This window comes from Crassostrea angulata, chromosome 4 (assembly GCF_025612915.1).
Source record: "Crassostrea angulata isolate pt1a10 chromosome 4, ASM2561291v2, whole genome shotgun sequence".
NCBI lineage: Eukaryota > Metazoa > Mollusca > Bivalvia > Ostreida > Ostreidae > Magallana > Magallana angulata.
In genome coordinates this window covers 3,815,210-3,842,363 of record NC_069114.1, presented here as the reverse complement: position 1 = coordinate 3,842,363, position 27,154 = coordinate 3,815,210, and the positions used below count along the sequence as shown (strand labels likewise).

Below are 27,154 nucleotides of genomic sequence, written 5' to 3'. Positions count from 1 at the left end.
AGAAGACGTAGGTTGAATTGAAGTGCCTGGTGTGGGATTTCACGCCTCAAATTAATTTAAATTTGTCCCATTGACAATATTAACCACATTGAGTGTGCGGTAAGTCAATCTTTATCACCACGTTTATAATGTTATTTTCTTTTTTTTTAAATATAATTTTCTTTCATTGCTTTGGTTCTTAATGGTGATACGTTATTGATTTAGTTTCCTTTTTTAAATTCTAACAATATAAAAACATTAAAGGAAAAATAAAATAAAAACATTATTAAACAAATCCTTCCAATTTTTTGTAATCCTTTTTAATCAGTTAAAATGTTATTGATTACTTTTTTAAATTATTTTATCTTACATTGAGTATAAGGTTTAAATTTCCTACTGCGCTTTCCTTTTTGTGGATTGTAAATTAAGTTCAGCCAAAATGATGGGATTATTAAACACTAACTCGCAGTTTAGTTTAAAAAACTGATGAGACATGCTTCTTTTGATATTTGTGAATAAAAGAAGAGCGACATTTTTTCAGCATTTCGATGAAAAAAAATGCGTAAAACCGATGTGACATCATTCCATCACAGACCCATTTTGACAAATATAAAATTAGATTAATTCTTGATAAAATACTATTTCATTGGTGCTTATCAGAGTCAAAATGGAAGGGTCATGATTTGGGTCAATTTTAAAATTTTAATTGTTTAGAATGCTTAAGAAATGCATTTCTTTTTATCAACGAGAAATAGAGTTTCAGTTAGAAGCAAACAACAGAGCTCACAATTCTTTTTCATGTAAACAAGTCTCATGCCTTTTTTGTTAACATTGGCTCAATAAATCGGTATTAGTTCTTTTTGAACCTGATTTCTCACTCTTCTAATTCGTTTTAAGCATACATAAATAGTATCTAGCATTTATCACATTCATTTTAGGTGTAAAATTAGTATTTTTACTTCAGCTTTCAAAACGTAAACAAAAGCTTTCTTAACATGACAGAGAATTGTGAGCTCTATATCTCGCTTATAACAAGACAAATGAAAAATTTTGGTTGACTATTAGAAATGTCTTACTTAGGCATTGTAAACATTTAAAACGGAAATATAAGTTTTGACTTTAATCGTGGCCATGTCCCTTTAACATACACGAGGAACGATTTTGCAAACAAACAAATAGAAAAAAATGTGCACTTCGTTTAGAGTTTGAAGAAAAAAATATTATTTACACCAAGTCTAGATACTGTATATTTCTAAATTGTAGTCAGACCATGGAGTTTCAAATATTTTTGATGGTCATCGCCGTAGTCAGTGTTGAGACTAATAACGAAAGTTGTAAAGAAATGTTGCAAGGCTATCTGACGGGGCAACTGTCGTCTGCTTTAGGAGCATACCAAGTAGAGGCTTTGAGGCGGGAATTCGAAAGCTTTTCTAATGATGTTAAGAAAACCTTAAAGGAAGTTAAAGAAAAACAAGTGGCTGATACTCAATTGAGTCAGGGTAGAAATTCAAATTCAACATGTTCTAATGTATTATGATTTATTTTAACAATCCTTATTACACCTATGATATTTTATCTTTCAATTGGCAATTGATAAACAAATTCCCACTGTTTCTTGTACTTTAGAAAAACGAAACAGCAGTATCGTTTACACAAGATGGGGGAAAGATTCATGTCCTTCCAATGCTGAACAAGTTCTTTTGGGTAAATTGAATTCATGTGCAGACACTAGATTTTATAATTACAGTTTTTTGTTTGAAAGTTTGATTAACCATTGCCAGTCAATGCATTTTGCGTGTTCATAAAAACACACACGCAGCAATGTTTAGGCTTACTATGAAAATATTAGCGGATTTAAACGTTCATGAAACGATGCATCTATTATTACAAAATATTTATGCAAAGTTATTTTATATTGATATAAATGTTATATTAAACGGAAAAGTACAGTATATACTACTTTGTATGACACTTAGTGTGGTCCCTTGAATTGAAAGCCACGTCATATGTGTAGATAATTCTCCCGAATGGAGGTCATAAACAAATTTTAATATTGCATTTACTTGAATAAAAATTTTAAATTATAATTAAATTCTACTTTTCTGGTAGATTCTGAAAAGTGCTGCTGCTTTGTATAGGGTTAAGCTTTTATAAGAATTTAACTCAAAGAAATGAGCTCCGCTTGGAATTTATATGACCTTCGCTTAATATTTTATGTATTGCATTTATCAATTAATTCTGATTAGATTTCATTGAAGCAGCAATAGTGTTACATAGATATAACAGTCCCTTAATTATATCCAAAAGATCGAAGAGGTTTAAGAGGTTCGCTCCTTTTTAAGGTAGCCATTTTGGATAAACTCTCGTCTGAAAATATTGCATCATATATTAATTCTAGTAGTATATCTATTTTTTACAATGCCAAATAAACAATACTGAATCAATTGTTTAAAAAATACATGTTTACAGAGATTGGTAAAGGACTATATTTTGTGGCGGAAGGTTTTCAAGAAAGAAATGAACAATTTTCATAACTCACAAGTTATAGAGTAGTGTCACTTTAGCTTCCTAATTTTCAGCGCAGTTTAAACTTCTAAATACATGGAGTTTGTGTATTACGATATATTCATGATATTCTAAAAAAACATTTAAACAATGTTTTGATATTTCTATCGATATATTTTGGCATATTTACCTTATATTTTATAGAAATTAAGGAAAATGAACTCCAATTTTAGCCTAATATTTGCTTATTTCATGCTTTATCTCAAATTTGAAATGTGAAACCTAGTTGTTTTTACCTTTAAATGAGACATTAAATGTGTGTCTCTTTGCGTGAAAGGTTTTGGATGACATTACTATATTTGTTTTATTTGCGTTATAATTTGATTACTCCAAAATTTTGTAACATCTGTTGTTGTGTTCAAAGTGAACTGGCATTTGAAGCCACAAGTAAAGCAAGAATTTTTAAACTTTGACATCGATTTTAATTTATAGTCACTTCATGTGTCCAAGTTCATACTGTATTAAAATCGTAACTAAATAATAGTTCAAACTATAAATATTTGTTTGATTTCTTCAAATCATCAATTTCTATGTAAAAATTAACCAAAACTTTCAGGAGAATTATCATTTCTTTTAGAGCCCTATATTTCCAAAAAATGGCATGTGACAGGGGCACAAATAAAATAAATGAACATTTTAGGCCCAGCTCTTTATATCTAACTGGTTTTCGGATAATTGGCATGACTATTATTTCAAGAGCCAACCTCCTTATATGTATGCCCTTGAGTAAAGCGGATTTACATAGGCTTCCCAATGACAAACACAGCACACTTGCACATTAAACACTCTAAAATAGAAATAATACACGCTCTAAAAATAATTACATGCCGAATCAAAACAAACGTAGTTCTTTTATGACTATGCTCCGTTCATTTATAAAATGCATTTTCTCGTGTTAAAAAATTGATGGATCCGCCTCTCTCTACACATAATATGCGTTAAAATTTATGTTGATAGTTGTTGGACTTATTTGAGTACAAAGTTGCACGTATAGGTAATTTTTAATGTATATATAGTTTAATGTTTTCGCACCCATACAATAGGAAATTATTTTATTTATTAGCATATTTGAGTTGTTGTTTTGTTTTAAGTCATAGTTAACATTTCCCGAACGTTCTTTATTTATTGCTCTCTAGTTTAATTATACTTAACGAAAATGGCTAAAACTGCACTATCATTTAGCAGGTTTGTCAAGATAACGATTTTTGAACTACGGAAGAGCAAATCAATTAAATAATTAAGGGTTACGTCGGAGGATCATGGTATCTACACACTGGGGCAGCTGTAAATCCTCTTTGCCTACCAAAGAATCCAGAGTGGGGAATTTACAACGATGGAACTGATGGAAGCAAAGCGTACATATATGGTGGAGAGTACCAGACGAATTCAGTCCCATCCTACATGAAGACTCTTCATCAGCACGATGTCCCTTGTGCCGTTATTTTGGTTCGAAAACGATCCATTGTGCAAATGTTTCCAGGTGAGGTAAACATTAAAATGCAATGATGTAAAGAACATAACAAACATCACAGAAGAAGGATCGCTCGCCTATTTTAAAGATCTCTTTATCTTTTTAATATAATATTTAGATAATAAATAGATTTATTGGAAAAGTTGTTCACTGTTTATAGTGTATTACTATTGCTTGGACAAGGACCACGTGTTGAAAATGAAAATTATAATCATAACTCTTCCTTGTAGCAAGAAAAACGTGCTACGTGGGATGGGAGTTAGAGTATAATGGGTACCTCATGGCTGGCTATCATGGGTACAAGGCTGGATCAACCTACACCTGTGTTGACGAGCATCCAGACACTGTACCTGGAGGCCAAGCCGATACAAATGGCTACCTATATTATCCCGTGGAGGCTAGATGTGGTGCCCTGAAGTGCCCACCTTACGTCGAAGGACGAGAAATCGTCTGTGTTGTCTGTTCTAAAGAATAAATTAATTACGTTTTCATTCAAAATATTAAATGTTGTTTATAATTTGAAGTCTTACTGAATCCTATTTAAGATATTTTCCTATTTTGTTAAGAATGTTAGTAATTATACCCCTTTAATTTTCTATTTTTGCGATCTTGGTCATGCCTTCAATGGAGAGCTCGCCGGAAGAGAATGTGCGGCGACTTTAATTCTTATTTTTGTCAAACTCATTTTCTTTGAATTTTCTATAAAAAAGTTAAACTTCTATGTCACAAATACCAAACATCATAGATACGGATTTGTTTTTATAGGTTAATGCAATTTTACTTAAAGGTTAATGTAAAAAGAAATTTCTCTACAAAAGCCTTGTAAGACCTATCTTGCATTTTTAGATAAAGTTTTTATTAAAAGTGACTACGTGCATTGATGTTTTCCGGTCAACCTTTCCATTGATAAGTCGATTAAAACAAAAATTAATAAATTCCTTTCTCAAATTAAACCAATAAACAAATTTGTCAAAACATTCAAATAAACAGGCGTGAAGTTTATATTTGGTCTTGTTACGTCCGAGAATTCGAGTGCAAATATATATACCCAGAATAAAGCATAAAACTACAGAGTATCTCCCGTTTTTCGATAGATATAAAATTCTTTCTCTTAAAGTTGGCGTGGTAGTAAATGATTTTGGTTTTCTGATTCAATGGAATTTATTTTTTATGGTTGCCACTTTAAAGTTTGTTTTCATTAGTGTTTGCTTATAGACTACACACTTTTCATTAGTGTTAAAACATTGACTGATAAATGGAATGAATAGATAATTTGATGGACCACTCGAAATTTAAGAAAAAACTCTGATAGTTTGAATCGTCATATATAACTAGTGTTGCAAAAATATTAACAAATCTCGATTTACCGCAAAGAACCACCAATGTAATGATTTTATGAAAATCTCTAATGTAAACCTAAGGTAAGAATATTGTGACTTTCTGTATAAACAATTTTGTACCTTCAGAAAAAATCGAGAGGCAGGAACACTGCCTTGCTATAACTGACGATTATTGCAGGGCTAAAAAACCCACATGAACCTGATAGTCTCATTTCTTGCTTTATCAACACAACACCCCCTATTAACCTTAAAAAATTTAATCAGGAATATGTTGTACCAAATTACATGATGATTTGCGTTGTATAAAATTTTCTAATACTTTTCTTGCTTTCTTTAGAAAAAAAATAATTGTTTCCGTTTTAAATATAATTCATCTTGTGTGAAATTTCATGTTGCTCACTATATGATTCATTCTTTAATTTCTAAAAGACGACGTTTAGGTGGGCACTGGAATATTCCATCGCCTGCAATTTGTTTAATCACTATCATTATGACATCATAGCTTTGTACCTACATGTTTAAGTCCAAAGAAACACAGACAGAGATCTTGATGCATGTTTTTCTATATTTATATTTACAATAATAAAGATTTTAGGAGCACAAATTAAAACCCCAAAACAAACACTGCATCTAAATGCTTTCAAGAATTAAACTTTAAGAATTATTTTCCACATATTTTAATGAAGAATTATCACCACCTCCCCAAGCCAAACACAGTTAATGAGATTTGGTATACAAAAACTTTGAATATTAACTCTATAGCTATGCTTGCAAAGTACATATACATATACTATTTCAAACTTAAGCTGTAGATCAATTGACCTTCCTGTACTAATTGGGAGATCGCGCGGTTGAGCAGTTTGAAATCAATATAACAATTTTGAAATGTTAGTATCAAATGTAAAACTTTGAACTCTTCATTGGGTGCAAAAAAAAACCCAAAGCTTGTTTCAACTAAATTGTTTATATTGTTCCTACATGTTTCATAGATATATTACAAGCTACACTGTAATTCCCGAGAAAATATAGAGATTGAATAAACTATTTTAATATATTGCATGATATTAAAATTATATAAAACAGTCGAGTACACGTCAATATTAAATTTCATTTTGATCGTATATCAATACGGTTATTCTAAAATGCGTAGGACGTGTAGTATTAACTTTCTTTGTGATTGCACTGTATGACAATATAAATACATAGAAGGGGAAATACTGTAGTTGGTTTGTGCAGTTTATTACCGTAAGTAAACATCTATGGCCAACCGTTATCTTCTGTTTAAAATTTGTTTTAAAGTCATTACTTTACCCCATCAAGATATTTGGTAAAACACTGCTCTATATATTGCACTGATTTTTGCGTTTTAATTTCATGTCTATGCATAATTCTTCAACGATCAAACTAGAGTTCCGAAAAGGAACATTTAAAATAACAATAGTCAAACATTATGTCGTAGTGTTACAAGGATTAAAAATATAAATGACGATCTTTAATTTTCTAGTTGGTGATTGATCAAGTATGAACCAAGAATACAAATAAGACTCTTCTTATATTGAAAAAAGAATATTATAATATTTTTTTGTTTTCGGCTGCTCATGTTTACAAATCATGTCATTTTAAAGTGACTTTTATAAGGAAGTAACATTCTATTTAAAGCAATGCATATTTGTTATACGTATAGTTATTTTTTCATTCGCAGAGTATGGGTTTACTACTCTTTCTGATACTGTTAGCTGTAGCAGAAGTCGAGACAAATACCGGAAGTTGTAAAGACATGTTACAGGGTTATCTGACAGGACAACTGTCGTCTGCTCTAGGAGCGTACCAAGTAGAAACTTTGAGACGAGAGTTCAAAATTGTTACAGATCAAATTGAAAAATCGGTTAATAAATTGGATGAAAAAACAGAAGCTGCTCTAAGCAGACACATAGGTACTTTTTTTAAATGTCGCGTCCATTTATGACGTAATTAGGGAGTTTTAGGGACAATAAGAACAAAAAATGCTTGTATTTGTAGGAACTTTTCAATAAACTCAAAAAAAAGGACTGGCCCCTTTAATTAGGGGCCAAGACACAAGTAAAGTCTCTTACACATACCTTTAAAACGATAAAGATTTTGTAATGCATTTTATAACGTAATTATAGATTTTCGGGGACTAAAATCTTAAACCTTTAATGTGCTGTGTGTGAAAAAGCAAATCATTTTGTTGAGCATTTGAAAGGATAATGACAAGCGTATACATTATCTGAAAGGGAGATGTTGAGTGGAAATTCTAAAAGTTCTTTGATATTTCAATGGTATCGTTTAAAAAATTGAACGGAAGACCTACTCGTTACTAGTCACGAGATCGTATCTATTATTTTTTTCCCCACAAATTTTGTGCACGCGATTTTTCGAAAACTATTCGACCGATTTCAGCCAATTTTTCACAGATGATGAAAATTAATATAAGCTTCATTAATGTTTGAAATTTTTTCTGTCATCACTTCCGTTACGGACATATCGGCTGTTTTGTACATTTTTACTGCCTATTTTGTGCAGAGGTGCTCTCAGAAACTATAAAAGATATGACTATAAAATGGGCCACATCGCTGGCCTGATCAACACTAGACATAATAAAATCAGGTAAATATAAACCTACATCAAACTTTGAACTTTCTATGTGGCACAAAAATTATCCAGGTCCAAAGTCTAAACAAATGAGAATCAACAAATGTCAATATGATTGCATATTAGTAATATTATATCCTAAATATTTTTGAGAATGATCAAATTTATTTCCAATGTAAAAATCTGACCCCCCTCCTTTATAGTTTCATCCTTTTTTAATTTTTTATTTTTAAAGATTTTTCTCTCTATATATAACACTACCTAAGAACGCTTTCACTCAAGTAACAGCTTTTCTGCTCAATTGATTTTCAAAACTAAGATATTTCTCTTTACATTCCTACCCCCAATTGTGGCCCCATTGTACACCCGGGGATCATGATTTGAACAAACTTGAATCTACACTACCTGAGGATGCTTCCATGCAAGTTACAGCTTTTCTGGCCAATTGGTCCTAGAGAAGAAGATTTTTAAAGATATTTCTCTATATATTCCTATGCAAAAATTTGACCCCCAATGAACAAACTTGAGTATACACTACCTGAGGATGCTTCCATGCAAGTTACAGCTTTTCTGGCCAGATGGTTCTTGGGAAGAACATTTTTAAAGATATTTTTCTTATATTCCTATGTAAAAATTCGACCCCCATAGTGCCCCCATTGTACCCCCAGGGATCATGATTTTCAAAAACTTGAATTTACACTACCTGAGGATTCTACCACGCAAGTTACAGCTTTTCTGGCCAATTGGTTCTAGAGAAGAAGATTTTTAAAGATATTTCTCTATACATTCCTTTGTAAAAATTCGATCCCCAATTGTGGCCCAACCGTACCCCAGGGGATCATGATTTGAACAAACTTGAATCTACACTACCTGAGTATTCGTTCATGCAAGTTACAGCTTTTCTGGCCAATTGGTTCTAGAGAAGAAGATTTTTAAAATACACAATTACTTTTTCACTAATTCCTAATTATCTCCCCTTGAAAGAGGGCGTGGCTCTTCATTTGAACAAATCTGAATTCCTTTCACCTAAGGATACTTTATGGCAAGTTTGGTTAAAATTGGCCCAGTAATTCTTGAGAAGATGATGAAAATGTGAAAAGTTTACAACAACGACGACGACAACGACGACGACGCCAACGACGACAACGACGACAGACAACGCACAAATTGTGATCAGAAAAGATCACTTGAGCCTGTGGCTCAGGTGATCTAAAAACTTGTTTCCTCGAGATCACAGAAACGATTGAGACTTGAACATCCAAACTTTGTAGGATGATAGACCAGTGTTTGGAAATGTGTTTCAACTAATTTCATTTGTTTGTCGTTACTTCCGGTCGTCACCGGAAGTAATTAAAAATATTTTTTTTTATTCCCTAAGTTATTTTACATAGAATGAATATATTAGTATAAATCTTTACGTATATAATTCATTTTGTTGTTGAATAAACGAAAACAGATCTGCTTTCGGTGAGATTTCAATTATCTCTGGTAGATTTTTTTAAACAAATGTTTTACACGCGAGATCTTAGAAAGTGGATGTGAATAAGACACAAAACGTACATGGATGATAGACATTTGATATAATATTTGTTTGATTGTTCTCATTTTGTCAACTGTCTTTTCCGGTCCTCAGCGGAAAGGTTCAAACAAATTAAGTTGTTTGAAAGTTTGACAGTTTTAATAAGAAATGTTTAGTAAAATTAATAAAACAGTAAAATACAGCTGTCTAATGTTTTTTAAAAATGCAGACTTTTATTTTCAACAAATTTAACAAATTTAATACCCGGGAGATTTTAGTAACTGTAAGTGGATGAGGCACAAAACTTTTCTGAATGATAGACAATTGATTGAGGATCTGTTTAATGGGTTATAAACTGTCAACTGTCACTTCCGGTACTCACTGTAAGGGTTCAAACAATTCATGTTTTAACAAATTGAAGAGATGTTCTTGGGTATGTTATCTCTCCTGATAAACAGCGATGTACACTTAGCAAACTTCCAAGAAATACCAGCTTTTATTTTCATTATTCACTTCCGTTCGTCCATTTTCGGTACGGACACAAAAAAACTAGTTTCAACAAGATCTCAGATTTGGCAGAGAGTATCAATATTTTTATCGTATCATATAAAACAAATTGGACGGAAGATCTCCTCGTTACTCGTAACGAGAATCTAGTTATTATCATTTTCCCCCACAAATTTTGTGCACGCGATTCCTCGGAAACTATCTAACCGATTTACACAATTTTATCACAGATGGTTGAAAGTGATCTGAATTTATTTTGTTTTTAATATTTTGGCCGTCGTCATTTCCGATACCGATTTATCGCTGATTTTGTAACTTTTACGACCCATTTTGTGCACGTTTGATCTCGAAGATTTAGTCCATAGTCTGAGGTTGTGCTTATTGCTTTGTTTTACGCCAGTGGCGCCATTCTTAAGAGCTCACTATGGCGTGAAATTGGGTACGAATTTTTCCCTTTTTTGTACACACGGTTTTTCCAGAGATGGCTAAAAAGATTTTCTTGAAATATTCAGGAGTGATAAAAAAATTATGTCTGGAGTATCCATTTGTCATTTTTTCCAAAGTTCATTCCTGTCGTCCGTTTCCTGCCCCGCCACAATAAGCTTGTGACATTGAGATCTCAAAAATGATAAGGACTTGAACATTCAGACTTTGTAAGATTACAGACCTATAGTTGTAAATGTCTTTAAACTATTTTGTTTTGTTCGTCATAACTTCCGGTCGTCACCGGAAGCACTTCAAAAATTATTTAATTTTTGCATTTAATGTGTTTCATATAGAATTAAAATATAAGTATTAATCCTTACATATGTTATGTATCTGATGTTAATACTTCCGGTGAGATATCTTAAGTATCTCAGAAAGCGTTTTTTATATAAATGTTTGATTCACGAAATCTCAGATAGTCAAGTGATCAATACAAGAAACCTATATTGATTATTGACATTCGATATAAAATGCGTTTAACCGCTATCATTTTGTCAATTGTCACTTCCGGTCCTCATCGGAAGAGCTCAAACAAATCAAGCTGTTTGAAAATGTATCTGTTTTTCTTTGACAATTTTAGTAAAATTGATAAACAATGAAGTTCAAATGTCAAATATTTAAGAAATACTTTTTTTTTTTCACTGAGCATTTCTGTTTATCCGTTTCCTGTCAATGGACAAAAAACAATGACTCCACGAGATCTCAAAAACGGTGATAACTTGAACAACCAAACTTTGTTGGATGATAGCCCTAAGTATGTATCCGTGTTTACATTCTTTAGATTTAATCGTCTTCACTTTCGGTCGTCACTGGAAGCACTTAAAAAAAAAATCCTTATTTTTTTTTTTTTTACATGGACGGAATACCGGTAAATTATTACACGATCTTATATATGTTAAATCAGAAAACATATTCTACTTCCGGTGAGTTATATCAAATATCTTACATGTGGAGGTACCTAATTTTTTTTTTTACAAGTTTGATACCTGCGAGATTTTATTCACTGTAAGTGATTGAGACACGAAGCTTTTCTGAATGATAGACAATTGTTTGAAGATGTGTTTAACAGGTTTTATTTTGTCAATCGCCACTTCCGGTACTTACCAGAAAAGTTCAAACAATTCATGTTTTTAACAAGTTTAACAGATAGTCTTTGGTGTTTCATCTAGCATAATAAACAGTGATGTACACTAGGCATATATGTTTAAAAAAACAGTTTTTATTTACAATAATCACTTTCGTTCGTCTGTTTCCGGTCTGGAGACAAGAAAGCTAGTTTCACCCGGATCTCAGATTTGGCAGAGAGTATCAATATTTCATCGTATCATATCAAACAAAATCGGACGGAAGACATACTCGTTACTCGTAATGAGATCTAGTTGTTATTCTTCTAGACGTTTTTAAAACCTTTATAACTTTTTTGGTTGTCATCCGATTTCATTCAAATTTTTAGGGTGTATTGTAAATTAGATTAAGTGTTTAAGATCAATTCTATGTAAGAATCAATGATTTGTAAAAGGTTTTGGCCATGCATAGTCACCAATTTTCCTTATATTTCATACATGGACACACCTAGGTGTAAAAAGCTAAAAACTACTAAAAGTTGGTTGCTTGGGGTAACCGTTGCCATGGTAATCGAGACTAAAGATTGGAAAAGAGCAAAACTTATCTACTTTGAAGCCATATTAGAAGGTTTTGGCCCCTTATGTAAACTATCAAAGACATACTACAGCTTTTGTCCTATTTTCAATTATTTAATTATATAAGACAATTGATGGAGAAACCAATACTTTTAAAATGTTACCATGGAAAAAGTTACACATTTTCAAAATCGAATTTCTGCGGTTTTTTAATAAGCCCAAATGGGAAACTGTCAAATTTTTATATCCATATCAATGTTTATGCAAAATATATTTTATCATAAAAATTGACAACCGTTGCTATGGCAACAAGGCTAAAAAATTAAGAAAAACTGAGAAATCAAAGATGATATGCTTCCATTCCTGATTTAAGAAATAATTTGCAATCGTTTTAGTTAGAAATTTTGAAAAAAATATCCAAATTTTCATTATACACCACAAAAACCTGTGTTATGCAACAGAGAAGTGTTGTTGCTATATGGAAAATTAATTTGCGTAAAAAATCACACAGAAATTCTTCCTTTTTGAAAAGTCCATAGCAACGGTAATTATTTTTAGAAAATTTCAGATTTTTTTCAGATGTCATTAAAGTTAAGGACATACATATTTTTTCTCACCATTTGATTTTATATATTTATTTATTATAAATGAATAATATCCATTTAAAGATGCCTAAAAATATTATAATTTTCCTTATTTTTAAGCTTGTTACCATAGCAACGGTTCTCAATTTTCATAATTAATTTTTAATTGCACACTCATAATAGTGTTTACCGAAAGATCCAAGATTTGCACTTTTTATTCAAACTAGATGAAGAAAACAGATTTTAAAATTTCTGTTTAGTAACCATGGAAACGTTCTAAAAGTATACGTTTCTACATGAAATTTTTTCTTTCTTTTGAAAAATGACAACTATTTTAAATGATATATTCTACCCTGGAAACCCCAAGTTCTGCACATTACTCACAATATGTTCTCAAATAAGCATTGAAATGCCATTATTACATCTTTACCCCCGGTTACCATGGCAACGGGACCACATTGCAACAAACAAATGGTGTTAAGTTTTTTACTCATCAAAGTCTATCAAATTGTCAAGTATGAAGAAAATCCGTGACTATGCGTGGCCACCGAATTTTGATTCTTACATAGAATTGATCTTAAGTAACAAAATGATGAGAAATCGTAGCTTCCAGGTTCGAGTTATTCCCCTTTTTAAAAATGATTAGGAGCATTCGTTTCCGGACAAAGGCTCCGAAATGGTCAGTAGCCAATAATCCATATTTAGAAATATTTAAAAAATTGACACCTTAAATGTTGTCCTCTGATTTTTGTATCTTAGTTTTTTCCAATTGTACCACTTGGACTATATAATTGAAATCTATATTTTAAAAACTGCTAATTTTTACTCATGTTTTTGTCTCGTAACTTTTTAGTTTGAAGGGGCTGGTCCCTTAATTAAGGGATCTAGGCGCCCGGAAAGAAAGAACAGTTGTTCTTTATTATCTCATCAATCTAATTGTAATATAGTATTATTTGGATATTGCATAATATGAAAGTTAAAAGCATCACATAAAGAGATGCATATCCGTTTTCATTTTGCTTATAGCGAATAGCTCCTTTTGCTTGTAATAGTGTTTTAAAGTACCAGTCAATACTTTTCTTGTCTAAATATTTCCCCAACTTATTACAGAAATGCCTTTATCTGTTTTTCGAGAGATCTAAGTCTTCAATACTCTGCAGTCTGGGGGTTTCATTAATGCATAGAAAATAGGCATGAACTAGTTTTCAAGAGTTCAAATTGATTTTCTGAAGTCCTGATTGGTCAAAAGTTAAGGTAGTGTGAAAATGACCTCCTATCAATATCTGTAAGACCCTGACAAATGTAGGGAGAAGGGGGATGGTTTTATTAAGACTGATTGACAATCCTTTCTTGACTTGAAGCTGAAACGGAAGACCTCCTCGTTGCTTATTTCCAAAATATTTACAGTAGACAAGAAGAAGTAACTTATACACATTGATTTGAACACCTATAATGTAAGCATGCAATTAATTATAATGAGAATCTATATGCTTGGTGGTTAATAAAAATAGATTGTGATAGACGCGTCGTTATACGTATATTAAGTCAAATCTTAATTGAATTTCGTGTTTATTCTTTCAAATACAATGTTGATTTAGTTTAAAAAAATTAATAAAACCTTTTTTTGATTTATTTCACTGGGTTTTTTTTTACGTATTTTTTCAACGCAATTGATACGACCTCCCAAAAATAATCTTTTTATTGTATAGGGTTTTCGTTCTTAATTACGAAACTAATTTTGTCAAATAATAACTAATAACTATCAAAAATATCCATGTAAATAAATACATGTTTATTCGTATTAGTTTTTTTTTCTTAATATTCCCCCAAGCCAATAAAAATATTTAAGGAATGAATTTAAGTTCTACCTAAGTTATGTTAAACGATATATATGAATTTGTTTAGCCAATCAAATGCGTTACAATCAGAATTAAATTATTAATGTTGAAAAAAAAACCCCGCCGAATTCTCGGAAATCTATTTGGGTTAAGAATTTTTTTTTTCCTTTGATGCGGCGATCAATAGAACAAAACCCATTTCTTATCGTTTAACAAAACATTTTTAAATAATAAATCCTGAAGTGTCATTAATCAAACATGTAAATAATGCAACTAAAACGGCACGTATGAATACAAAACAATAACAAAAATATTCAAAATGGAAGTGCTTTTAGGTGATGCAGAGCTTTTGAGCCGATTTTAATGGATTGAACACAAATAGAAAGCCGAGTCTGACCGGCTGAATTGAAAAAGAAAGGTAAATCATGTGTTGGCTTGTGATATTATTAATTGTGCAGCAAGATTTGTTGAAACTGGTTTTAATGTGAGTTAGATCGCTGCAATTTTTAACAGGCCATAACCATGAGGTAAGGAGACGCGATCATGGTTGAACATAGGTGGTATGTCGACAGAAAATAGTATGTATGTGCAATTTTTGTAAATGATGTGGTAACTAGATAGCCAGTGAGGTACTTGAATGGTATATCTGCCGCTTGGAATACCCTGAAGGAGTTGATGAACTAACCATAGCTTTGGGTTACGATGCCTACTCTAATGACCGATCATGTACGTGTGTAAATTCAAATGTCTTCGTTAACAAATTTGTATCGTTAGATTCTATATTAATCCAAAGAAAGCAAGCGGCGAGGATTATAAGACCGACACGTTAAAGTCAACTCAAGAGAGTGTGAACGGTTATTTGGCTGACAAGAAGTTGAACAATAACATGATAACAGATAAGGAGTTCAAACATTCACGCGATATTCTGTTGTCAAAACGAAAATTGCTCAGACAGTTGGGAAAGGAAACTCATGAAAATCACTTCTACTGGAGAGGAATATTTAGAATATATATGGAGAGAGAAACCAACAAAGACAAGAACTGAGGTCACCAGTGGGAGTCGGAGTTTTGCACCAAAGATGTTTGAAAATAGTGGAACATGTCGTTAGATTTATGGAAATATATTCCTGACATTCATTAATAGTTTGAATGTTGAAAAGGTCATTATAAAACTCTCTATCAAAAACTATATACTTTTGTTATTCAAGGTAAACCATGATGTCTAGTTTTAGCGTAAATGGAGTTTGCCAAAAGAAGGCCAGAGCAAAAAAACCCGAGCCGCCATTTTACATAGGAGTTTCAAGCCACCCTGAAAATGCTTGGTACGTCAACCAACCAATGGGAAAGAATACGATTGGCAACAATATAAAGATCACGGGTTAGGCAGGGGAAATCCAAGGAATAAAAGTTAATCACAGCGCAAGAAAGACGGCAATTAGTTCCATTGCAGGTGTCCCCGAACCATAATTCAGCAGCTCTACGGGCATATGAATATTAAATATTAAGTAATATTAAGTAATACTAGTAATATTAATAATTACAGCACTGCCTCCAATGAATAGCAGAGTCACATGCCATTTGTTCTAACAAAATATTCATCAAGGAGCTCGGAACCACCAGTCACAAAAGTGGACAGTTCCTCTTTATCCTTTAATACAAAAAGCTCAACGTGGCCCTTCATAAAACAATGACAACATTTTTCATCAAAATATGACTGAAATAGGTTCTTTTGAAAATCAAACCGTAATGAAACGCATGCATTTGGCATTTTTAAGGGGGGGCAATATTTTTGGCAATGTTATATTAAACTTTTCTTCGATACAATCAAAATTCTTTGATAGATGTAGAGTCAACTACCGTGATTCAGAATCAGAATAGGAAAAAGGAACTACATATAGATGTGTTTTATCTTCTAAATATGTTCAAATATAAAAAGTGAAGTTTTGTTGTAGCTATAACTGATAATTTCTTTGTTTACTTATTAAATCATATTGTTTAAAAAAAATTATAAAGGTTATTTTGTGTTTAGTTGTTGTTATTTGTTATAACTGTGATATATGTTGTCTTTATATCATATGCTTAATCATGAAATATCATTTATGTTGACTTCATGTTAACTTCATATTCTCTGTTTAAGTTGTTACTAAACACACTGAATTAGTTTTGTTTTCTTTATTGAATTTGAATTTGACAGTTGACAATTTGAATTCAGTTTAATCACATCATCTTTAAATGAGATTTATGTTTATATGTGTATTGGAGGTAAATTATATTATTATCATAAAGATCAAGCTTAGACTGTTTTATATTAATATTTTGGTATCCAGGTTTTTTAGATTTGTTTTAGTTGGCCGACTTAAGTTTTCATTGTCCATGTAAATTTTGAACGTAATAAACAAAATAAAGATAAAAATGTTTAGATTTTTAAACACAAACTATTTAACAATGATTTTTCTGTGATTCAGTAGATGGCTTTTATGGTATTATGATACAATTAAACTTTACAAAAAGAAAAAAAGTGCACCCCTTGAAAATTTTACACAAAGAACTATGATTCATCGGAGATATTTTAAAAACTTTTGAATGAATCTGTTGTACAAAAGTACAATACTTTTTTTTTTTTATAAAATCCCAAATTTATAACAAAATTTGGTGCATTTTGATATTTTGAGATGACTCTCATGAAGTATATAGTACTTTTTAAACACAAGGTAGACAGCAATAATTTCACTTACAATGTACATATTACAAATTATAGAACATTGTAGTAATTTTTAAAATCTGCCTCAAAGTGCAAATATGACAATTTCCCATTTATCTCTATCGTGAATTTACTTGTATTTTGAAACGCCCCTAATAGGAAGAACGATATTATCTTTAATTTTCAAAAATACTAGACTTTGACCTGTGCGTGTACGGGTTGACATTGCATATGGTATCGGACATTTACGAAAAGATACACCGACACAACGTGTTGTTGACATTGACATATCCAAGCTTTAAGCCTACAATAATGTTATTAACTTCACTACACTCTGCTTAGTTAGAATTATCTAACTGTGTCTTGGAACAGGCCTTCACCAAAGTTAAAATTCCCCCATATACCCGTAATCAGAGAAATAGATAACATTGTTATTTATGTCTATGTCGTAATGTAGCAAAAATTGCATAATCGCTCCGAAACGATTTTGTAGAAAATTAATGAACCTGCATTGAAAATAATAGTCAAATTATTCATAACAAACCATTTTGAGGTTGTAAATACCTCAAAATTTAATTCATATTAATGAAGAATTCAACACTTTTTCACCAACATTTTATACTCGCTTCGAATATACACACCATGTTGACATTTGGAACACTCGGGATTTTTCGTATTAAATGCACTGAGTTAGAGTTATCTCCTATATTCCCTTTGATGAACAGAATATATTATGACACATTTTCAATGAAAATTTAAACGTATTTGATATAATCTTTCTGAGTTTATCCATGCAAATGTGATATTGTGGAAACATACACTATAGAGCCCCCCCCCCCCCCCCCCGTACTTTAGCGTGAATGTAATGCGCATGCGTAAGATTGTAAAATTTAAACAAAATCTAGACGATTCCCTTATCTTTAAAAGCAGTTTTTGTTGATTATTTATTAGCGAAGCTTGATTGAGAAAAAAATAAAAAAAACAAATTGGTAATCTTCAAGTACCAATGGTGTTTAAAATATATAAAACAAAAATACTCTTCCGATTTCTCTGTATTAAAGCCCAAGAATTTAAATCTATTATTTTAATATAGTAGAATAGACACTAAGGTTGAGGTGTGTAACATAAGATTAAAAATTAGTGAGTTTTCCTATTGTAGATTTTAGGAAATAAAACAACACACAAAAACAAACCAACTCGTCCTCCTTAATTTTACAGTGACTAGATGTTGATAACCATATCAGTCATCTGTCAAGGAGGTAATACCCTTTTTTAAGAATAGTGTCATAGGCATATGTAATATAGTTCGCAATTATTATGATTAGTAGTACCTGGTATTAGAAAAAAAACGACATTCATTTGTGTAATTCTAGGCCTAGTTTAGGTATAGAATTTCAGTTTAATGTCGATCTGATTAGCATTGTGAAATTGCGTAGGTTGAATGTAGGCATTGATTTCCTTTTCTGACTTATATATATATACTAGATAAAATAGGTCTTTAGTGATATCTTACACTTGTAATGGTAAGTTCAGTTTAGTTATTTAAAAGTGAATTAATCATTTTGTGTATCCATACATTGAAATAAGTTTGTGTTTTAATTAAGTTACAAATTATTTGCACTACGGTAAACAACATACTGTAAAACGAGAAAATATGGCGCACTACAAATTTTAGCGCCTTTGGCGCAACTGCCTCTGAGCGCTAAAATTAATAGTGCGCCAACGATTTTCCATATGTAGTAAATTTCTTCAAGTTGAAAAACAATAACGTCCCCATAAAGAAGTGTTCGTATACGTAATATCAGATGCTGTCGGTTCTGTTTGTTTAGATAATTACACAGATGAACGTATGGGTTATCGGGTATAAGTCCCTAAACATGGATTAATTAATTCAATTTTAATTGCTTCTTAATATCTCTCATTAGCACCTTGAAAATTGGATTTCTCCCCATGCCACTTCTATTTACTGCCTCGAGGTGAAAATGTGATTAAGCGTGGCGATCGTTAACGCTGACAATACATGATTGATCATAATTTTTTGATCTCTAATTAGTGGATATAAAGATAACAAGACGATACCTCTTTTTGTGTTATTTTAATGTAAAATTTCTGTAAAAAAAGATTCGCTCATGGTGATCGAAACTTATGGTAAATGTAGCATTCGATTTTACTTTTAGTTTCGGGACTCTTCTAGTGTTATCCAAGTCCTCACGTGAAATTCAAAGTCCGATAACTCAAATTTGTTTACCAACAAAAATTACACATCATCGCCAATAAATGAAGTTTTCATATCTATCTACTGACGATTTACACAAAAGTAAGTGTATTGTTCTCAACGACAGTTTACCGTGGATGCGAGATAGAAATCAAAGTCGTTGTGCTCACGTGCTTGAGTGAACACAGAACTAAAATTGGGCGTGATCGTTTATCAAACAAGAACATTTTTTGTATTCTTTTTTAAAGAAAGGTGACGTGCGCTAAAATATAATTGCGCCAATGTACTAGCACTTGTGTTTGCGCTAAAATACGTATGCGCCAAATTTTCTCGTTTTACAGTATTTGAATCACGTATTCGAAAAACATTGATTTTGTGAAGACCTCATTTGATACTTTTTTATCATACAATTTTTCTACTTGAATCATTTCTGAAAGCCAGTTATGTTGAAGTATCAAAGTAAAACAAAAATCATGCTATCTTTGCTGCAATCAGCTTATCCAGAAGATGTACATACGGGCACACTGGTATGTACGCGCATGTTCAAACAAAAGTAGGAACGTATGCAAATACACGTAATATACCCATTCTCTAAATTAAATACATCATTTTCACAAAGTTTTGTGTATTGAAAATAACAAAAACAACTCAAGCAATACAGATGTTGCAGTTTTTACCAGAGGTCAAAAAAATGATTACAGCTAAAAATTTTATATCTTCAACAACTATTTTTTTTAAACATGAAACTTATTAAACTTAGTTTAACCCTGTTCTGTTATAACCGATTAATAATGCATTTTATTCTACTACAGATGATTGTGGCTCTCATTCTTGTGATATTTGGGGTGGAAGTACGGGCTGCGGCAAACATAGAAAGTTGTAAAGAGATATTACAGAGTTTACTAACAGGACAACCTTCTCTAGGTGCGTGTCAATCAATATGGGGGAAAACAGAGGTACATAAGATGTAAGGTTTAAAAATGCAATTATCTGCTTCATATACCAATGAATTCACGTACCTACTGTCTTTTTTAAAAGAAACAACAGAAAGAAGCGTGGTTTACACGCGATGGGGAAAGAAAACGTGTCCTTCAAATGCCGAGCTAGTTCTTTCAGGTAATTCTATTCTGAAATCACTTGTTTCAGGTTATGAATAATATGTATACTGTACTCCATTTTTTTGTAAGACTTTTCAGTTTTTGAATATAGTTGCTGTCTGTATATTCGTTTTAAGGACTACAATGTGAACTAGTTTTGTAAACTAATTGTGATATCCCGTATAAATAAAAGACATTACTATTATTATTATATCTTTTTTTCATTTTTGGAAGGTTACACTGGAGGTTCATGGTATACCAACACGGGTGCAGCGGTTGATACTCTTTGTTTACCGAGGGATCCAGAATGGGGAAACTACAGGGATGGATCTGATGGGCATAAAGCGTATGTATTTGGTGCAGAATACCAAACATATGATTCCCTTGGCAACCTTCGGAAACTTCACGATCACGATGTACCATGTGCAGTCTGTTTTCGTCGAAATAGATCAGTTGTAAAGATGTTTCCAGGTGCGTCAGATTTAAATTTATTAAATAACTATACAACTAAGTTTATCTTTTTTTTTGCTCCATCCAACTTTGTTATAAGGTTAACCAAATACCTTATTTAACTTACAACCCGAAGCTTATAGTTATATTTAGAATAATTTGATAGTATCTTTAGCAATTGGGTGTTTTTTCTGTTTTTAAGGTACATGTATTATGTCCCAAAAATTATGGTTGTCTTATGTTAAATTTTAAAAGTAAATTAACATCTGGATAAGACAACAAGACGAACTATGTTTTTTTTAATTGGATATACTAAATAAATCAAGGATTTCGTATTTTTTTTATATTTCATAGTACTGAAGAAAAATAGTCTCACGAATTGTTTGATTTGTAGCTAGAAAAACGTGTTACAAAGGATGGAAGTTAGAATACCATGGTTACTTAATGGCTGGATATCCTGACCATTCAGCCGGTACAATGTACACCTGTATTGACGAGCATCCAGATACCTTACATGGGGGTCATGCAGATAAAGATGGTAAACTTTTCTATTTCGTAGAGGCTCGATGTGGTTCCTTGAAGTGCCCACCTTATGTGGAAGGAAGAGAACTCGTGTGTGCTGTTTGTTCTAAATAATAAATATAAATATATCGTTGTTGTAGTATTGACTGTGTTATTGTGGTAATCTTAAATATGTGTTTTGTAGTCTTGAAACGATCTTACACGTCCAACCATTTCATCAAATATTATCTCACTATCTTATTAAGGTCTTCCGAATTTGAATTCTCCCCTTTTTTAATATTATACCTGCAATGTCTCCGAGTTGTTCGGTTGCAAGTAATTTTAAATCACACATCTTTAATATAGACATCTGAAACGTTTTATTTATATGATTATTTCCCGAATACTACTTAAAAAATTCAAAAAATGCCAACTTTTGCTACCAATTGCTCCATAACTTTTGAGTTATGAATATTTTCTGAACACATAAAGAACAAACGTTGTTTAATTGTGCAACAAATATTAGTAAAGGGCTTTTATTTGATACCATAAAAAAGGAACTAACCCCTTAAATAAAAGATCTTGATCCCTTTGAATCTTTGCTTTATAACTCTAACACGGTAAATCTAATTTTAAGTAAAGCGCTCCGGCGTTCCGGTTTATGAAAATACGCAGCAAGCTTAGTAAAATTGTGAGACGTTTAGCTCTTAGAGGTACAATGCGCTCCGGACATTTTGCTCCTCCATGTATCAATAAAAGATACACTTAGTTCACCAAGTTCCAGTATAATTTATATGAACATTATAATTAATCATCTTCGCAAGTTTGGCATAACTAAATGAGGACTACATGCATGATGATGTGTGATACAGATGCGTGTACATTTCATTAATTCGTAGATGTGATTGAATTAAAATTGAAGTTAAAAAACATTTTATGTTTATTTTGTCAAAATATGAATGCAATATATTTTATTTTGAATTCAATTATATTTGTTCAGGATCGAAAAGTATGTTTCTTTTATCCCACGCTTATTGCAAAAATCAAACACTTCACCGAAGTTAATTTTGTTTACTTTTTATATGTGAATCAATTTGAAATGTTGCTGATATTGTACATCTTCATATTTTACGCGAATACTTATTCTGCAATGTTTCTGTTTTGTGTTAATTGCAAAAATATAAAATCATGGAAATCGCGAGCATCAAAAATTTCATAAAGTTAACTGACAACAGTTTACTGCATGTATGAAAAATAAAAGCGTAGTGGAATAACAAAAGTGGTCCAATCTTAATAGGAGCGGTATGGGAATGAAAATTAGCAAATGTATCGAATCATGAACCTTGATTAATTTACCCCCTCCACTCGACATCTCTTTTACTGAAATCTCAATACAAGCACTAAAACTTGTGACATGTTCTCTCATGGCATTTTCTTAACATCTGTCAGTTTTTTTTAAAGATCTACTATTTTTGTCAAGACCAAATTAATTGTTCATTAGATAAATGATCAAGTCCATGAAGCAATAAACTAAAATGTGATTTTGGCAAAGAATAAAATCGTGCACAAGTTAAATACTCCCAAATATTTTTACTTGAAGAACTGTAAGTAACAGTACAAAAAATTTTGTAGCTAAAAGACATTAATTCAACAATATCCTCATTTAAAAATCCTTTGACAAATAGCGTTATTGGGAATTTTTTGTTTGGGGTTCATATACATATGTTGTTCATTTTAAAAAAGGTTATACATTTCGCTAAAATTTGTCACATTTCTAGTTTACATGAGTCACTAAGGTGACCTATTGCAATCCGTCGTCGTGCGGTGTGCGTTAACAATTTTACATTTTTAACTTCTTCTTGAAAACTACAAGATCGCTTGGTACCATTTATGGTGTAAAGTACATCCATTGCAAGAGAAATCAAAATTTTGAATTTCACGGCTAAACCCCTCGATGCGCCACAAAAAAGCCCAATTTTCAAAAATCTTCTTCTTTACTCCCTTACATATGACAAAACCTGAATGCATGGTTATGATGTCTGTTAAGGCTATTACCAGAATTGTAAAAATTCATGGCCCCTGGGTGAAAGGTTCAGGCCCTAAGGTATGGCAATATGGCAATAAAATAAAAATGTATTAAATCTTTTCCTCTAACTCCCATATATATTTGATAGAAACTAAATGCATTGCTATGAAGTCTTCTACCTAAATTGTGAAATTCATGACCCCTGGGCAGGGGTTTAGGCCCTGGAGCGGGGCCAATATAACAATATAGCGAAATTGTATTAAAATCTTCCTCTTTACTTCCTTAGATGTGGAAAAAAGTTAATGCATGGTTATAATGTACATGAAGCCTTCTACAACAATTGTGAATTTCGTGGTATTTGGGTGAATGATTCAGGCTTTAGGGTGGGGCCAATATTGCCATAAAAATGTATTAAATCTTCAGAAATCTTGTTCTCTCCTTTTGTATATGATATGGCCATATAGTGTTAATACACAAAATGTTTAAAAATTATATTTTCTACTCTCGCACATCTGAAAGAAAAAAAAATTAAATTATGTCAACAAAGATATCCTCTACTAAATTTATAAATTTCATGTCCTCCTGCAGAATGGGTTTTGACTCTATGGCGGGGCCAAAATAGATAAATAGTGTTAATGCATATACTGTTTTAATATCATCTTCTTTACTTCAACACACATGTAAGAAAAACTGAATTGATAATTTTGTAGACCAGGAAGCCCTCTACTAAAGTTATAATTTTCATGTTCCCTGAGCTAAAGTTTTGATTATAGGGCGGAGGCAAAATAATCATAACTTTAGTGTTAATGCATTTAATGCTTATTAAAACTCGTATTCTTTATTTCTGTTGAGACTTTATAAAAACTGAATATAAAGAAAGAAAATAAAGCCATCTATCAACATTTAATATTTCATATCTCTCAATGTAGGGATTTGAATCTAGGGCGGGGTCAAAAACACTCATATAGCGTATAGGGTAGAGGTTCTGAATGCAGGGTGAGGCCAAAATGGTCATTTAGTGCTGATGTATACTGTATAATATGTTTACAAAACGTTAAAGGACACAGAATAAAAACTGACTGTATATATATATAAAAAAAACTCTGTCACCTTTAATAATATTTCTTGTCACCTGCATGTAAGGTTAAGGTTATGGCTGCCTAACATCAAGTACTTAAGTCGACCTTTGGTGAATAAAGACAACTTAAAGGTCATTATGCTGTTACCTGTTTAGTACTTGTATCATTTAGCTCGGTGAAATACAGTTTTTTAAAATATGTCAGTGCATTTAGAAATGAAATTTAACTTTGTATTGCGAGCATATTTGTTCACTCACATTACTACAGTTGGACATATCTAATAAAAAGTGTGTAGACAAATGTATGCAAATTATTTATCATGTTTTATGATGTTTGTTAGATTTAAATTCTAATATTAACCACATTATTTTCTACACTTAAATTTAAACTCAAAGTAAATCTAATTCATTTGATTACTTTCGATTTTTTATATATATATCCTGACTAGATATTCTTACTACTTTGATATCAATGTATTGCAGAAAATAGAATATTTTTTATGACACCCCAGCTAATGACTGCACAAAGTCCAGATCCATGTATCGACATATAGAACTAACGAAATGATGACTTTCAATCGAGACTGTTGTTTGTCTTGTTTTATCAGCGTCATTAACTTGCATCGTTTTAGACATTTTTTGTAGGGCATGCCCTTGCATATCTAATCAATAGAGAGATAACAACCATATATGCAGGTGATGAAGGTATTTATATATTGTTACATAGGTATGGAAAGTTGACGATAAAAAAGTTGAAGTCATCACATAAATTTATATATTTTATTATCAAACAATATATCAATATAAAATAACAATAAAGATGTGCCCATTTTATAATCAGGATGCATTTTTTAATTGATACAGCGGGAGTAGGATAGGCAATATTAAATGTTATACTAATTATAGAGATTGACTAAAACGCAATATCATTTGCATCCGAATTAATCTTAAGGGAATTCTGTATTAAATTTCCATTTGAATCTGAATTGTCCATCGTCACTAACATCAGAATGGTTCTTACCAGGGTCTTCGCCATTTCGTCGACTAGTCGCGTTGTCAACAGTTGTTTAACAATTCCTGTTGAAGAAAGTGATTGTACATTTGTCTTGTTTCGTGCTTCACAGTTTAAGAAGTGCAGAACAAATTAACATTAGGCACATTACAAGCCAAGTCCAACAGGAACAGCGTGTTTATTTCTCTTTACGTCACGCCATGTCAAAAATGTTCGGCAGATTTATATCAGTTTTATAGCGCAATGGCTAACCGAATTTTATTTACTGGAACTCAAGAAATTTCTTCAAGACCATAGTATTTCTTGTAGTATAGGCAGCAAACTTAATCTTGTGCGTCAATGTTAACTTTCAGACTGAGAACTGCAACTTGTTGTAATATTTCAACAATATCTCAGTGTTTTGTGACGATCATTTTTTTAACGTTTACCTTTAAAGTGTAAATAATCGATGAAAGAGAAAGTGTTGAAACTGCATTTCACGTTAAAAATAATTTGCTTAGCAATATATGCGTATTTTAGTTGTTTGTTAGATGTATAATATAATAATGTTAGACATATATCTAAATCTAAGTTTTGACATCTAAACACACAGAGCTCGAGGGAAAATACGTTGTTTTTATGGAAAGCGCAGGACTGTTACGATGAGAGACCAGGAAACCCATATCTGTTTCTGTAAAAAAGGGTACCAACTGGTAAATTAAAGTTTTGCTGTATATAAAAATCGAACACTGTTGATTTGAATTGTTAATTACAATTAAACGACTTTGTTATGTTTTACTTGCATTAAAAAAGATAACACCACTTTATTAGTTAGTTCAAATAAGCTCTTTAATTTTTGCAATGTTTATGTGGATTATTACATTTCTTTTTTACCATGTACTAGCTAGACTTTCAGTTGACAGTCATATTTTTACTGTTAAGCAACCGTAGTGGAAAATATAATTTACAAGATTTGCACATTTAATCAAATTTTTCAGGAGCAAGAATTTAGCCAGTATGACAGCCATTGAATCTTGTGATGTGCTGGTGTGCCTTTTGGTATGGTGCGGCTGAAGTCCAGAACGATTATCTACGTACAAACAAGACAGTGGTGCCACATTGATGATGTCAAAGTTTCTTTCGTCATTCATCTGGATAGCCTGTACTTAGCATCAACTTGCATGCCCGATACACAACAGAATGCTCAACCCTTTGATGCGTGTGTATTTGTCAACAAGATTTGCGTAAGATGTTGCATAAGTATGTGATTTCCAACTTTTGACAACATTATGTAAAACATTGTGTTTCCTTTTATTAAATCAATTGCTTTTTTATGATACTGATGCATGGATATTTATAAATAAGCAACCAATAGCATTAGTTTTATTGATCAACTTTTGCTATTCAATGTATTTAACATTCTTGAAATAGCCACTAGGTCGAAACTAGTTTTTGCGAGCGAAACAGAGACAGGGGAACAGAAGTTGGCACAGATACGCAGTATGTCTGAGATACGCTTAGAAAAAAAATATAACCCCAGGAGATCATCGACA

The 27,154-nt window shown here is 31.8% G+C and overlaps 1 protein-coding gene and 1 pseudogene across 1 annotated transcript in view; both read left to right on the top strand.

Moving 5' to 3' along the window:
* LOC128179485 (short-chain collagen C4-like) overlaps nt 1-21,655 on the top strand; it is a 145,345-nt gene extending 123,690 nt beyond the window's left edge. The window contains exons 2-4 of the mRNA XM_052846920.1: nt 20,497-20,574; nt 20,790-21,026; nt 21,400-21,655. Coding sequence (XP_052702880.1) covers nt 20,497-20,574; nt 20,790-21,026; nt 21,400-21,641 — 557 coding nt within the window. The 3' untranslated portion in view covers nt 21,642-21,655. The remainder of the gene's footprint in view (nt 1-20,496; nt 20,575-20,789; nt 21,027-21,399) is intronic.
* Nucleotides 1,248-5,708, top strand: LOC128179486 (uncharacterized; annotated as a pseudogene).
* Nucleotides 21,656-27,154: the final 5,499 nt, after the last annotated feature.